Below are 11,067 nucleotides of genomic sequence, written 5' to 3'. Positions count from 1 at the left end.
CAGTGGATGTGGGGACGGCCGCTCCCAGCGCTCCGATCTGACAGCTGTAGCGGTCAGTAATAACGTGATGAGCAGCGGTAAGGAAAATCGCCTCGCTCATCCGTTGGAACGTTCTGCTAGGGGCAGGAGCGGCTGCGGGAGCGGAACCCCAGCTCGCCCTTCTGCGAGTGGCAAAGTCGTCCCCCCCGCACCCGGCGGCGGCTCTGCCCTTCCGCCACCTCGCCGCCTGCTGCTCCCTCCTGACGGCCTCTGCGAGCGGTGCCGAGCGGCCCCCGCCCTCACGGCGCACAGGAAGGAGGGTCGCGGGTGGGCTGCGGAGGTGGAGCCCGGGGAGGGGCCGCGCCGCTCCGCTCCGAGAACAAAGCCCCGCGGCTCCCCGCGCCGCCCCCACCCCTGGGGCAGCCGAGCCGCTCGCGGGGCGGCCTCGGCCGGCAGCTGCTCGACAGCTGCTGCCCAGCTCCCTCAGCCTCGCAGGGCGGCTCCGGCTCGGGAACTGCTGCGAGCAGGGCGTGGGCAGGGAGCAGCGCTGCGCTGCGTCCCGCTGCGCTTAGGGGCGCGGGCTGCGCCCACGGGCACGGTGCCCTGACCTGCAAGGATCGGGACCCCGTAGTTCCCTGCTCGGGCTTCTGCGAGTACGGCACCTGCCTGGGATGGGGACGTGGGACGGGCAGCGTGAGGCCGTGTCTATCCCCCACAGAAGGATGCTGATCCGTGTGGGAGCAAATGGAGACCACTACACCCCGGAACCACAGACGGGGTCAGCTTGGAAGGAACTTTATGGGTTCACGCAGAGCCACAACCTGGGGGGTGTCGAGGGCTGGAGGGGCCCAGGGTTGGTTGGGAGCAGAGGGACACATCTGACAGCAGCTGGAATGAGAGAGGTCCCCTTCGTCCTATTGGCAACCCCACAAAGGCTGGGCCCGGAGCAGCGAGGGCACAACGGTGCGCACGGGGCAGAGACGGCAGAGCGGGGTCTTTGGAGGTGAAAGGTCCGGGGCTGTGGGTACCCGGACTGCGGGAAGTTGAGGTCACGGGGATCCCAGGGCAGAGCGGGATCGAGGGCGCATCCGCGGAATTCGGGGTGCTCAGAGGGAGCGCAGCCGGGATTTGGGGCCGGGGGTGCAGAGCAGCTCCTCTGGTCGAGCTCAGCACCCCGCTCCAGGAGCTGTGCCCCGCGGCGGGTGCTGGTGGGGGTGCCCCAGGGGTCGCCCCGGGGGAGCAGCGGGGGCCGGGACGGGGGCGGGGGCCGGGGCGGGGGCCGGGGCGGAGGGGGGGCCGCCGTTCGCGGCGCTAGGACCGGGCGCGGCGGCGGGCGGAGCCTCCCCGCCGCTCGCCCCTCCGCCCGGCCGCTGCGGCAGTGTCTCGGAGGCGGGCAGGCGGCCGGTCCCTCCGGTCCCCCGGCAGCATCCCGGCCTCGCCATGGCTGGCGTCGGCTTCGCGGCGCACCGCCTGGAGCTGCTCGCCTCCTACCAGGACGTGATCGGCGAGGACAGCCCCACCGACTGGTGAGCGCGCCCGCCGCCGCCGCCGCCCCTTTGTCCCCGCCGCCCGGGGCCCTTTGTGCGCGGAGCCGCCCGGTGCACCGAGCGCGCCGCCGCCGCCACTACCGGGACCGCGCCCCGCGCTGCGCCCCCCGCGCCGCCCCGCCGCCCCCCGCCACCTGCGCCGGGCCCGGAGCCCCGGCACACAAAGGCGGGCGGGGCCGGCGGGACGGCGGAGGGGGTGTGCCCGGCCCGCCGCCCCCGGTGCCCGCACCTGCCCGCCGCATCGCACCGCACCGCACCGGGCCGGGGCGCGGCCCCGCTTTGTCTGCGCCGGGCGGCACGTGGGGGCACCGGGGGCCCCGCTCCGAGCCCCCAATCTCCCTCCTCCCGGCGGCACCGCGCGTGGGGAGCGGCGGGTGGGAAGGGCCGGGGGACCTTCGGTGCTGGGCCCGGTACTGGGATGCGGCGGAGTTTTGCCATTGTCTGGAACCGGTGGTGGGTTGGGGGGGACGGGGAGCCCTTAGCTTGGTCCCGGCAAAGCCAGGCCCGCAGCTGTGAGGGAACGGGGGGCCCTGCTGCTCCTGGTTCCTGCAGCCTCTGGGGATTTCTGGGTGCCTGGTCCCCGGGAGGGCCATGCGGGGTGCCCTGGGTCTGGGATGCGGTGGGCAGGAGTAGGGGATGGGGGCACCCTGGGGTGTTCCACCTGCAGCCCAATCCCTCTGGCATCCTGAGCTGGGGGCACGGTGGTTCCAGGCTACAATGCAGCTTTGCTATGGGAGCAAATCCCACCACAGCCCCACTGCTGCCATCCCCCAGCTCCCAGCTGCCCTCCAGGACCCTCTGTCCTTGTCCCCTGGGTGCTCGCGTGGGGGTGCTGTGGGTACCCCAGAAACTGGTACTGGTGCGTGCCATGCGTGCTGAGCTCCTGCCAGGCTGCGCGCGCTCTCCTGTTGGGTGTCCACTGGTGTGGGCCCGAGCATTGCCCCCTCCCCACCAGTCCCACTTTCCAGGTCCCCGCAGCTCTGCTTGCGGCACAGTGGGTGAGTGCGGTGCATGTCGGTGGCCAGGAGGCAGCTGTCAGCCCAGGGTACATCTGGCTTCCCAGCATCCGCTGCAAAGCTCCCCGCAGAAGCTGCTGAGAGCAGCAGAATCGGCTCCCGGGAAGGCGAGCGCTGGGAGTGGGCCACCCCTCTTCTAGCACCGAACCCCACAGCTCCTTTGTTGTGGCTGAGCCCCATGCTCCCCATCTCCTCCAGTCCACCATCACCAGTGGTGCTCGGTGCCAGCAGCAGCAGCATCCTTACTGCAGGGCCTAGTGCCCACCCTCAGTGCGGGATGGGGAGCAGTGCTGGGGGACCATATGCCCATCGTGGCTGGTGGGACTGTCCCCAGATGTTGGCACTGGGCAGGGTGAGCTGGGGCTGTGAGGACACCGTGTTGGAGTGCATTCTAGGCTGGCTAGGGGGATGCCGGGATCCCCATGGCCACGGGATGTTTAGTCTGGGATTTCCCCCGCCCCAGCCCAGTCCTGGAGGGTCCGAGGCTCCCCTCCCCCTCCCCAGCCTCGCGGAGGCTGCTGGGGCCCATTACTCGATAGGAAAGGAATTTGGTGCTGCTTTCTGAGCACGCTGACTCCCTGGAGCTCGCAGCCACATTGGAAACACATGTGCCCGGGTTGGGACAGGCAGAACAGGGCACCCCCCCATTTCTGACCCCACACAGGGGGCAGGCAGCTGCTGGAGAACCGCTGTGGTCTGGCTCATAGCAATAGGGGCTGCAGAAGGGCAGTGGCTCTGCCCTCTTGGCAGTGATGGGGAGATTCCAGTCACGAGCATCCCTGCTCCCTGCCTGTCCCTACATCACCCATGGGTGATCTCAAAGCTCAGGTGCTGGGGAAGCTGCATGGGAGGATGGAAGCATGGAAGGAGGTGGTCCATAGGGTCATGGTGCTGTTGGTCCCTGCTCATGGTGATGCTCTAGGCTCTGTGCAGGGCTGGGGACACTGGAACTGTCCCTCCCGATGCAGGAACAGGGGCTGTTCTGAGGGCAGTGCCCACAGTGCTGAGCCACAGGAACACCTCTGGGTGCCAGCAGCAGCGTTGTGCTCGGGGTGCTGCCCTGTGTGGGAGAGGCTGGGGGTGGGCAGCAGGCAGCGGGTGCCCTGGCTGCTCTGCCTTGGCTATGCCCTACTTTTGCATCCTGTTCATTCTGCTTTATGAACCCCACGGTCCTGCCTGCAGCCCCCCACATTGCAGCCCTGTCCCTGGGGGAATAGAGCAGGGCCAGGGCTGGAGCTGCCACCTTTTCCAGTGCTGTGAAGCCGCCCTGCTGCCTCCAGCCTGGGAGCTGCGCTGGCTCAGGCGGCCGATTAGCGGGATTTGGATGTGCGGATTAAAGTCAATCTTGTTGGTGCAATTATCTGTGGCTCACTGCAAGAGCAGGGCTGGAGGGAGATCAGGGGCTGTGGGTGCTGCAGGGCGGAGATAGCCTTGTTTCCCCCCCTTTGTTAGGCAAGGCCCTAAATTTCCATTATTTCTCAGCTGGAAGGAGGCAGCCGAGGCCCAGGATGGAGCTGTGTGGCTCCAGTGTGGGGCTCTGCCCATGGGGGGCACCCGTTTCCCATTCCTGCTCCCATCTCTGCTTTCCCTCACCACTTCCACATCCCATCCCCACTCCCCATCTCCCATCCCCGCTTCCCCATCCCCTTCCTGGAAGCCACCAACTCCGGTGGGCTCCTCCTTCCCCAGCACCGCAGGGATTTTGGCTCTCCATTGCTGCTGATCGGCAGAGCTGCCCGCCCACTCGGCGAAAGGATTATTTGGGGGGGGAAGGAAGAGGGGGAGTCCAGCATGGTTGGCCCCGGCCCCCCGGGCACAGCGCGTGACGGTGGTGGGTTTGGGTGCCCGCCAGGTCCCCGCTGCCTGCCTGCCTCCCCCGCTCCCCTCCACTAATCACCTCGTCATCGGGGCGAGCTGCATCCCAGCTGGGATGGGGGGTTGCCATAGTGACGGAGGATGCTGGTTGCCTAGCAACAGCCATCCCCTCGCCCACCCGCCCTGGACCAATTCAGGGCACAGCGTTCTCCCCCCACGTTGCCGCCTACCCACACTTGGGGACGTGCACGGGGTCTTATGGAGCCCCAGGTGGGCTCACTGGGGCACAGCGGGGGTGCGAGGGGGTTTTCCCAGCTGCAGGGAATGGTTTCCAAGGAACAGTCTCCATGACGGCCCCAGCACACCCCGGCGGCACATTGATTTGCTGCCGCTGGAGCTCTGGCGTCCTCCCCCGGCCTGGTGCCTGGCGGGCCGGTGGCTCACGCAGCCAGGAACGTGAGCAGCCCCATGCAGGCGCGGGGCTGTCCCCATAGCCAGCTGACCCTATGGGATTGCGGGACAGGGTTGGGTGCGTGGGCAGTTGGGAACACTGCGTCATGCAGGGTGAGTGCGACAGCACCCAACTGGTCCTCGTACCCAAGTGACCCCTTTGTCCCTGTCCTTGGAACCTCACTCCATAGCTGTGAGCTGTGGGGTGGAGAGGAGTGCCCTGCCCCACATTCTGCGTGCAGGAGAAGTGCTTTGTGCTATGGAGTCTGTGCTGGATCCTGTGGTGGATTAAGGGAACTTTGGCACTGCCACTGGTCCCCGGACCCTGCCCTGGTCTCAGTGTCAGCAACAGAAGGGGAGGTGGGGAGGCTGCCTCGTGTTGTGCAGAGCCATTTTCACCCCCTGCACCCCCCCAGGGCCCTCTACACATACGAGGATGGCTCCGATGACCTGAAGCTGGCAGCATCAGGAGGTAAGGTCTTGTCACCCAACCCCCGTCTCGGCCAGGGCTCCTGGTGCAGGGCTGCCATGTGCTAAGAGTACTGTGCACTGTGCCAGGAGGGGGTCTGCTGGAACTCTCTGGGCACTTTGAGATCCAGAAGGTGATGTACGGCTTCTGCAGTGTCAAGGAGCCCCAGGCCGTGCTCCCCAAATATGTCCTCGTCAATTGGGTGAGTTGGGCAGCATGGGGACACCTCCTGCTGAACCTGGGGTCCTGTGCTGGGGCCATTGCAGAGAGGCACAAAAGAGTGGCCACAGGGGATGCAGGTTGTCAGCGAGGTGGTGGGGGCACACACCCCCTGGCTCAGCATCCCCCTGGCTGATGTAGGTGGGTGAGGATGTGCCTGACGCCCGCAAGTGTGCCTGTGCCAGCCACGTGGCCAAGATCGCAGAGTTCTTCCAGGTGGGTAATGGCAGGGATGGGGACTGGGCATGGTGGGGGGAATCTCTGATGGGTTTTGCCCCTGTCACCTCCAGGGTGTAGATGTTATCGTCAATGCCAGCAGCGTGGAAGACATTGACCCGGGGGCCATCGGGCAGCGGCTCTCCAACGGTCTGGCACGTGTCTCCAGCCCCGTGCTGCACCGCCTACGGCTGCGCGAGGACGAGAATGCCGAGCCCGTGGTAATGTCCCCATGGCCACGTCCCTATGGCCAGGGTGTCCCCCGTGTTGATCCCAGCCTTGTCCCTGCCATCCTCTGACTCTGCTTCGTCTCAGGGCACGACCTACCAGAAAACTGACGCCACCGTGGAGATGAAACGACTCAACCGGGAGCAGTTCTGGGAACAAGCCAAGGTGGGACAGCGAGGGATGGGCAGAGGGCACGGGGTGTCCCTGGAATAGGCTGATGACCCCATGTCCCATCCCTGCAGAAAGAGGAGGAGTTGCGCAAGGAGGAGGAGAGGAAAAAGGCGCTGGATGCGCGGCTGCGGTTCGAGCAGGAGCGCATGGAGCAGGAGCGGCTGGAGCAGGAGGAGCGCGAGAGGCGCTACCGGGAGCGTGAGGAGCAGATCGAGGAGCACAGGCATGGGGTGGACCTGGGGTGTGGGGTGTCAGGGGTGCTAGGGGTTGGGGGGAGCCGCGCTCAGCTCTGCTCTTGGCCCCATCGCAGGAGGAAGCAGCAGAGCATGGAGGCGGAGGAGGCCAGGCAGCGTCTGAAGGAGCAGTCCATCTTTGTAAGTGCCATGTGGAGCTGGGAACCGGGTGGTGGTGCTGGGGGTGGTGGTGTCAGGGGTGATGGTGCCGGGGTGATGATGTCGTATCTTTGCAGGGGGAGCAGCAAGAGGAGGATGACAGGCAGCAGCTCCGGAAATCAGAGTCAGAGGTGGAGGTGAGCTCAGAACTGTTTGGGACCTGGTGTGGGGCAGCCCCCTACTGCCCGGTCGGGGGGTCCCAGCCTTACTACCCCTGCAGGAGGCCGCTGCCATCATTGCCCAGCGACCCGACAACCCCCGGGAGTTCTTCAAGCAGCAGGAGCGGGTGGCATCGGGCAGCAGTGACGCCATCTCGCCAGGCAGCCATAGGACAGGTGAGGGGCTGAGGGGCACAGCGGGGTGCAGTACACGTGAGTTCAGTGCCACTGTGACACTCGCAGATCATCCACAGAGGGGTGGGTGTCCTCTGCTGCCACTTTTTCTGTGGTTCTGCGTACTGGGAGGACTGCGGTCATTCTGCTTGGCACCACCACTGCCATAACTCCTTGGGTGGGCCTGCGCCTGCTGCCACTGGGATAGGGCTACAGCTGCAAAGAGACGGTCCTGCAATGGGGGAGCTCAGACTGCTCATGGCTGGGTGCCCTCTGCACCTCTTGGCAGCATGGTCTAGCTGTGGTGGCATCTTGGGGACTGGGTGCTGGCTTGGGAAGGAAGCTTTGACAGCTGAAAAGAGCAGAGGTGGGGCTGGGGCTGTGTGACTGCAGTGGGGCTGATGTGGGGCACCTGGTGTGCCCCTGGCTGGATGCATGTGGCACACATTGTGTACGTGCCCAAGGGTCCCCGGTGCCAGGGTGACTGTACGCAGTGGGGCAGGATGCCCATTCTGGGTCTGGCGGTACCTGCTGGCCCTGGCAGCAGGACCCTCTGCAGAGCCCCGGCTGTAGGGTGGAGTGGCTGGTGGAGGGTGCTGGGCTGCCCCACAGTGCAGGGTGCAGCCCTGGGGCTCTGCTTGCAGCTCTGTGGCCTGGCTGTTCTGGTGGGTGCCTCTGCCATGGGGACACGCTGTGGGGCTGTGCTGTGGATCACGCTGTGGGCTGTACTGTGGGCTGTGCTGGGGTGGAGCTGTGCTGAGTGTTCCTGCTGTGGGGCTGTGCTGTGGGGTCATGCCTTGGAGCAACACTATGGGGCTGTGCCGTGGGGCAGCACTGTGTGTTTTGCTGTGGGTTGTGCTGTGGGTTCCTGCTGTAGGGATGCGCTGTGCCTGAGCAGACAGATGGCCCCGAGGCTGTGTCTTGGCCCCTTTGCCCACCCGGCCTTGGTGCTGCCTCCCGTCCTGCCGTCCTTCTGTCCTGCCGTCCTGCTGTTCTGCCGTCCTGCTGTCAGTGCTGCTTCCCTGCCGTCCTCCCCCATCCCGGTGCCTCGGTGTCCCGGCCCCGCCATGGCCACTCTGTGCAGGGACTGACCCATCTCTTTGCTCTCTCTCTCTCCGTCCGTCTGTCTGTCTTTCTCTTGGCAGGTCGTCTGCACTGTCCTTTCATAAAGACAGCTGACAGTGGGCCACCTTCTTCTTCTTCCTCCTCCTCCTCCCCCCCGCGGACCCCCTTCCCCTATATCACCTGCCACCGCACCCCAAATCTCTCCTCTTTCTTCCCATGTAGGTAGCTGGGAGCCCCCAGGCACGCAGCCCCTTGGCCCTGCACCCCTCCCCAACCCTGCTGCTTGCGGGACTGGGGTGCAAGGACAGAGCTGTGGGATCAACAGCCAAGCAGAGGGGGCCAAGGGGCACCTCCTGTGCCCCGCAGTGCACCAGGAGTCAAGTGGGGACAGGCAGAGCCATGCTCAGGAATGTGATGCTGTGCCTGTGGGGCAGTGAGGGATGGATGAGGCTGTGTCCAGGACCAGGTGGAGCTTTGCCTATTGGGCAGAAGGGGTCATATGGTGCTGTGCCCCTTCAGCCAGAGAAAGGGGACACTGTGTGATGCCTGCAGAGAGCAAAGGCTGTGACAGGGCTCGGTGGGGCAGTGTATGGGCAGCGCGTGCCACAGGGGATTGCAACTTGTGGGGATGCCCTGAGGGGCACAGGGCTTGCTGCACCAGGCCTCCCTCCTGCTCAAGGAAGGGACTCGAGTTGGGGGTGGGTAGGTGGCAATGTGCGTCTCACAGCTTTTGGCCAGACTGGTGTGGGACACTGCTGGGGCACCGCTCCCTCCCCGTTCAGGTGTTCACCCCCCAGTGCAGGCATTTCCCCCCAAGCCGTGTCTCCGTTGTCTGCAGGCAGCCAGTCCGACTACCGAAAGGTTTCGGCAGCAGGCTGCAGCCCCTGCGAGTCCAGCCCGGCCTCCACGCCGCTGGGCGAGCAGCGCGCCCGCGCCCCGGCTGAAGAGACGCCGGCAACGCCCAAAGGTGGGCGAGGGGCTGGCGCTGCCTGCTGCATCCTCCCTCATAAACCTGCATCCCCTGCTGCTGCATCCCAGGGTCCCCTTTGCACCTCTCAGTGCATCCTCGCTGTATCGCCTGGTGCATCTTACACGTCTCTGTTGCATTCCCGCCGTCTGTGCTGCATCTGCGCCGCATCCGCTGCTCCCTGCTGCTGCATCCCCACCACCACTGGTGCATTCCCCTCGTGTATCTGCTGCGTTCCTGAATGCGCCCCTGCTGTCTCTGGTGCAGCCCATACTGCATTCCCCATTGTCAGTGCCGTGTCACACCAGTGCATCCCCACCATGGCTGCCACATTCCCAGTGCTTCTCTGCTGGATGTGCCTCATTCCCCAGTGCATCCTTCCCTACATCCCCACTGCATCCTAGGGAACACACCTGCCCTGCCGCACCTTCTGTTGCAATCTTTGTTTCCTTTGTGTTCCCCGTTCCATCCCCGCTTTCATTCTGCACTTCCCAGGGCATTCCCATCCCTTCCCCTCCCTTTGCCTCCCAGCTCCCAGCCCTCTCTGCCTCCCCAGTGCTCCTCTCACCCCCACTATTCCTACTGCCTCTTCAGAGAACACCATCGCTGCCCACCCATCCCACCCGCCCTTCACCATCTCCCAGCCCAAAACTCCGCCCGTCCTCGGCCATCCTCAGGGTGGGCTCTGACCGCTGTCCCCCCCCTTGCAGACTCCCCCAGCCCCAGCACCCAGGTGGCAGAGCCGGCGGTGACCGAGCAGCACTGGCCCTTCCCCGGGCCTGAGGACAAAGCTGCAGAGCCACCGGGGGACGAGCCCGACCCCAACCCCAGGCCGGCGTGGACAGCGGGGGCTGACATGCTGGGGGACCTGGTGGCCCTGGAGCCCTCCGAGCCGTCCCCAGTGCCCGCTGTGCCCGACCCCCAGCCCGTGGAGACACCCGGCGTGGCCGAGCCCCTCATCGAGCTGTGGCAGAGCGATGGTGCGGCCCCCGCCGCCTCCAGCACCTGGCCCCTGCCCGACACCCCTGCGGGACCACCGGTCCCCCCTGAGGAGGGCACGCTGCTGGGCCTGGACGAGCTGCCCGAGCCCCCCGCCACGTTCTGTGACGCGGAGCAGCACGAGGAGGTGGAAGAAGAAGAGGAGGAGGAGGAGGCCACGGCGGGTGGGCCCCATCCCACGGGGCTGGGCTACCAGGAGGGCTACCAGGAAGGCCACGAGGTGCCCCCCATCACCAATGGGGAGATGGGCCCCAAGGACGGCACGGCGGGGCGCGGCGAGCAGGTGAGGGCTGTGGGGTCACGGCACTGCGGGGTGGGGTGAGGGCACGGGGCCTGCAAATGGCGGCACCCCGAATCCCGCAGGCCAGCGAGGGCTACTTCAGCCAGTCCCAGGAGGAGGAGGCCCCGCCGCCCGAGGAGCCGTCGGCCAAAGCCCCACAGCCCGTCTTCTACAACAAGCCGCCAGGTGAGAGCCCACGGCAGGAACGAGGGGGAGGCTCTGCGGGGTGCCCCCTAACTCCATCCCCACAGAGATCGACATCACGTGCTGGGACACGGACCCGCTGCCCGAGGAGGAGGAGAGCTTCGGGGGCGGCCTGTAGGCCCAGCGCAGCCTGGAGGCCCCGCCGGCGCGGGGTGCGAGCGGCCGTGGCCGGGGCCCCCTCCCTGCTGGGGCCCCGCAGGATGGGAGCCGGGGGGGCCGCCCCGCAGCACCCCGGGGTGCCTTTTACAGCCCCTCCCGTCTCTTTCTCTTTTATAAGTTGTCGGTAGGAGACGTGTCAGCCCTCCCCCCCCCCAACTCCCCACCCCGTGAACCCCTCGTAGGCCCCTCCCCACCCCAGCCCCCCATCCTGGGGGGGATACATGAGACCCCCGTGGTGCCCGGCTGTGGGATGGGGGACCCGCTCTCTTTTTGCCCCCCCACCCCCCTCCCCAGTACTTTGCACGAGTTAAAAAAAAAGGAATAATAATAATAATAATAAATGAATATGGCAATAAAGTGACCCTACCGAGGCGAGGCTGCAGCCGGCGGTGCCCGCACCCCAAAGCACTGCGGGGATGCGGGGCCCCCTCCTCGCCAGGAGCCCCCGGTGCAGGGCTTGCCCCGTCCCCATTTCCCCCTCCCCGCTTCGCCCCTCGCTTGGCCCCCCCCTCCCATACAGTATAACTGTTTTTTGGAAAGCACAAGTTCTGTAACGGCG

The 11,067-nt window shown here is 66.2% G+C and overlaps 1 protein-coding gene across 4 annotated transcripts; it reads left to right on the top strand.

Annotated features, from left to right (window-relative positions):
* Nucleotides 1–1,319: 1,319 nt before the first annotated feature.
* DBN1 (drebrin 1) lies at nt 1,320–11,002 on the top strand. Of its 4 annotated transcripts, XM_090151144.1 has the most exons (15): nt 1,320–1,505; nt 5,224–5,279; nt 5,366–5,478; nt 5,637–5,711; nt 5,786–5,932; nt 6,027–6,104; nt 6,182–6,333; nt 6,421–6,484; nt 6,580–6,639; nt 6,723–6,837; nt 7,980–8,117; nt 8,738–8,866; nt 9,577–10,148; nt 10,229–10,331; nt 10,397–11,002. In XM_090151144.1, exons 1-15 carry the CDS (start codon nt 1,420–1,422, stop codon nt 10,465–10,467), a joined length of 1,959 nt encoding a protein of 652 aa, XP_090007270.1. In that variant the 5' UTR covers nt 1,320–1,419; the 3' UTR covers nt 10,468–11,002. The 4 variants fall into 4 exon arrangements, with proteins under 4 accessions (XP_090007270.1, XP_031453993.2, XP_031453992.2 ...); XM_031598133.2 differs by lacking the exon at nt 7,980–8,117; XM_031598132.2 differs by lacking the exons at nt 1,320–1,505; nt 7,980–8,117 and adding an exon at nt 1,965–4,627.
* Nucleotides 11,003–11,067: the final 65 nt, after the last annotated feature.

Source organism: Phasianus colchicus, chromosome 15 (assembly GCF_987193195.1).
Source record: "Phasianus colchicus chromosome 15, bPhaCol1.hap1.1, whole genome shotgun sequence".
NCBI classification, from domain to species: domain Eukaryota; kingdom Metazoa; phylum Chordata; class Aves; order Galliformes; family Phasianidae; genus Phasianus; species Phasianus colchicus.
The sequence above is the reverse complement of the archived record's forward strand: the minus strand, read 5'-3'. Positions and strand labels throughout refer to the sequence as shown.

Coding starts and splice junctions, on each gene's coding strand:
- DBN1 (XM_090151144.1), top strand. CDS start 1,420: ATGGCTGGCGTCGGCTTCGCGGCGCACCGCCTGGAGCTGCTCGCCTCC. Junction 5,933..6,026: donor ACGAGAATGCCGAGCCCGTG/GTAATGTCCCCA, acceptor GCTTCGTCTCAG/GGCACGACCTACCAGAAAAC. Junction 10,332..10,396: donor CTTCTACAACAAGCCGCCAG/GTGAGAGCCCAC, acceptor CCATCCCCACAG/AGATCGACATCACGTGCTGG.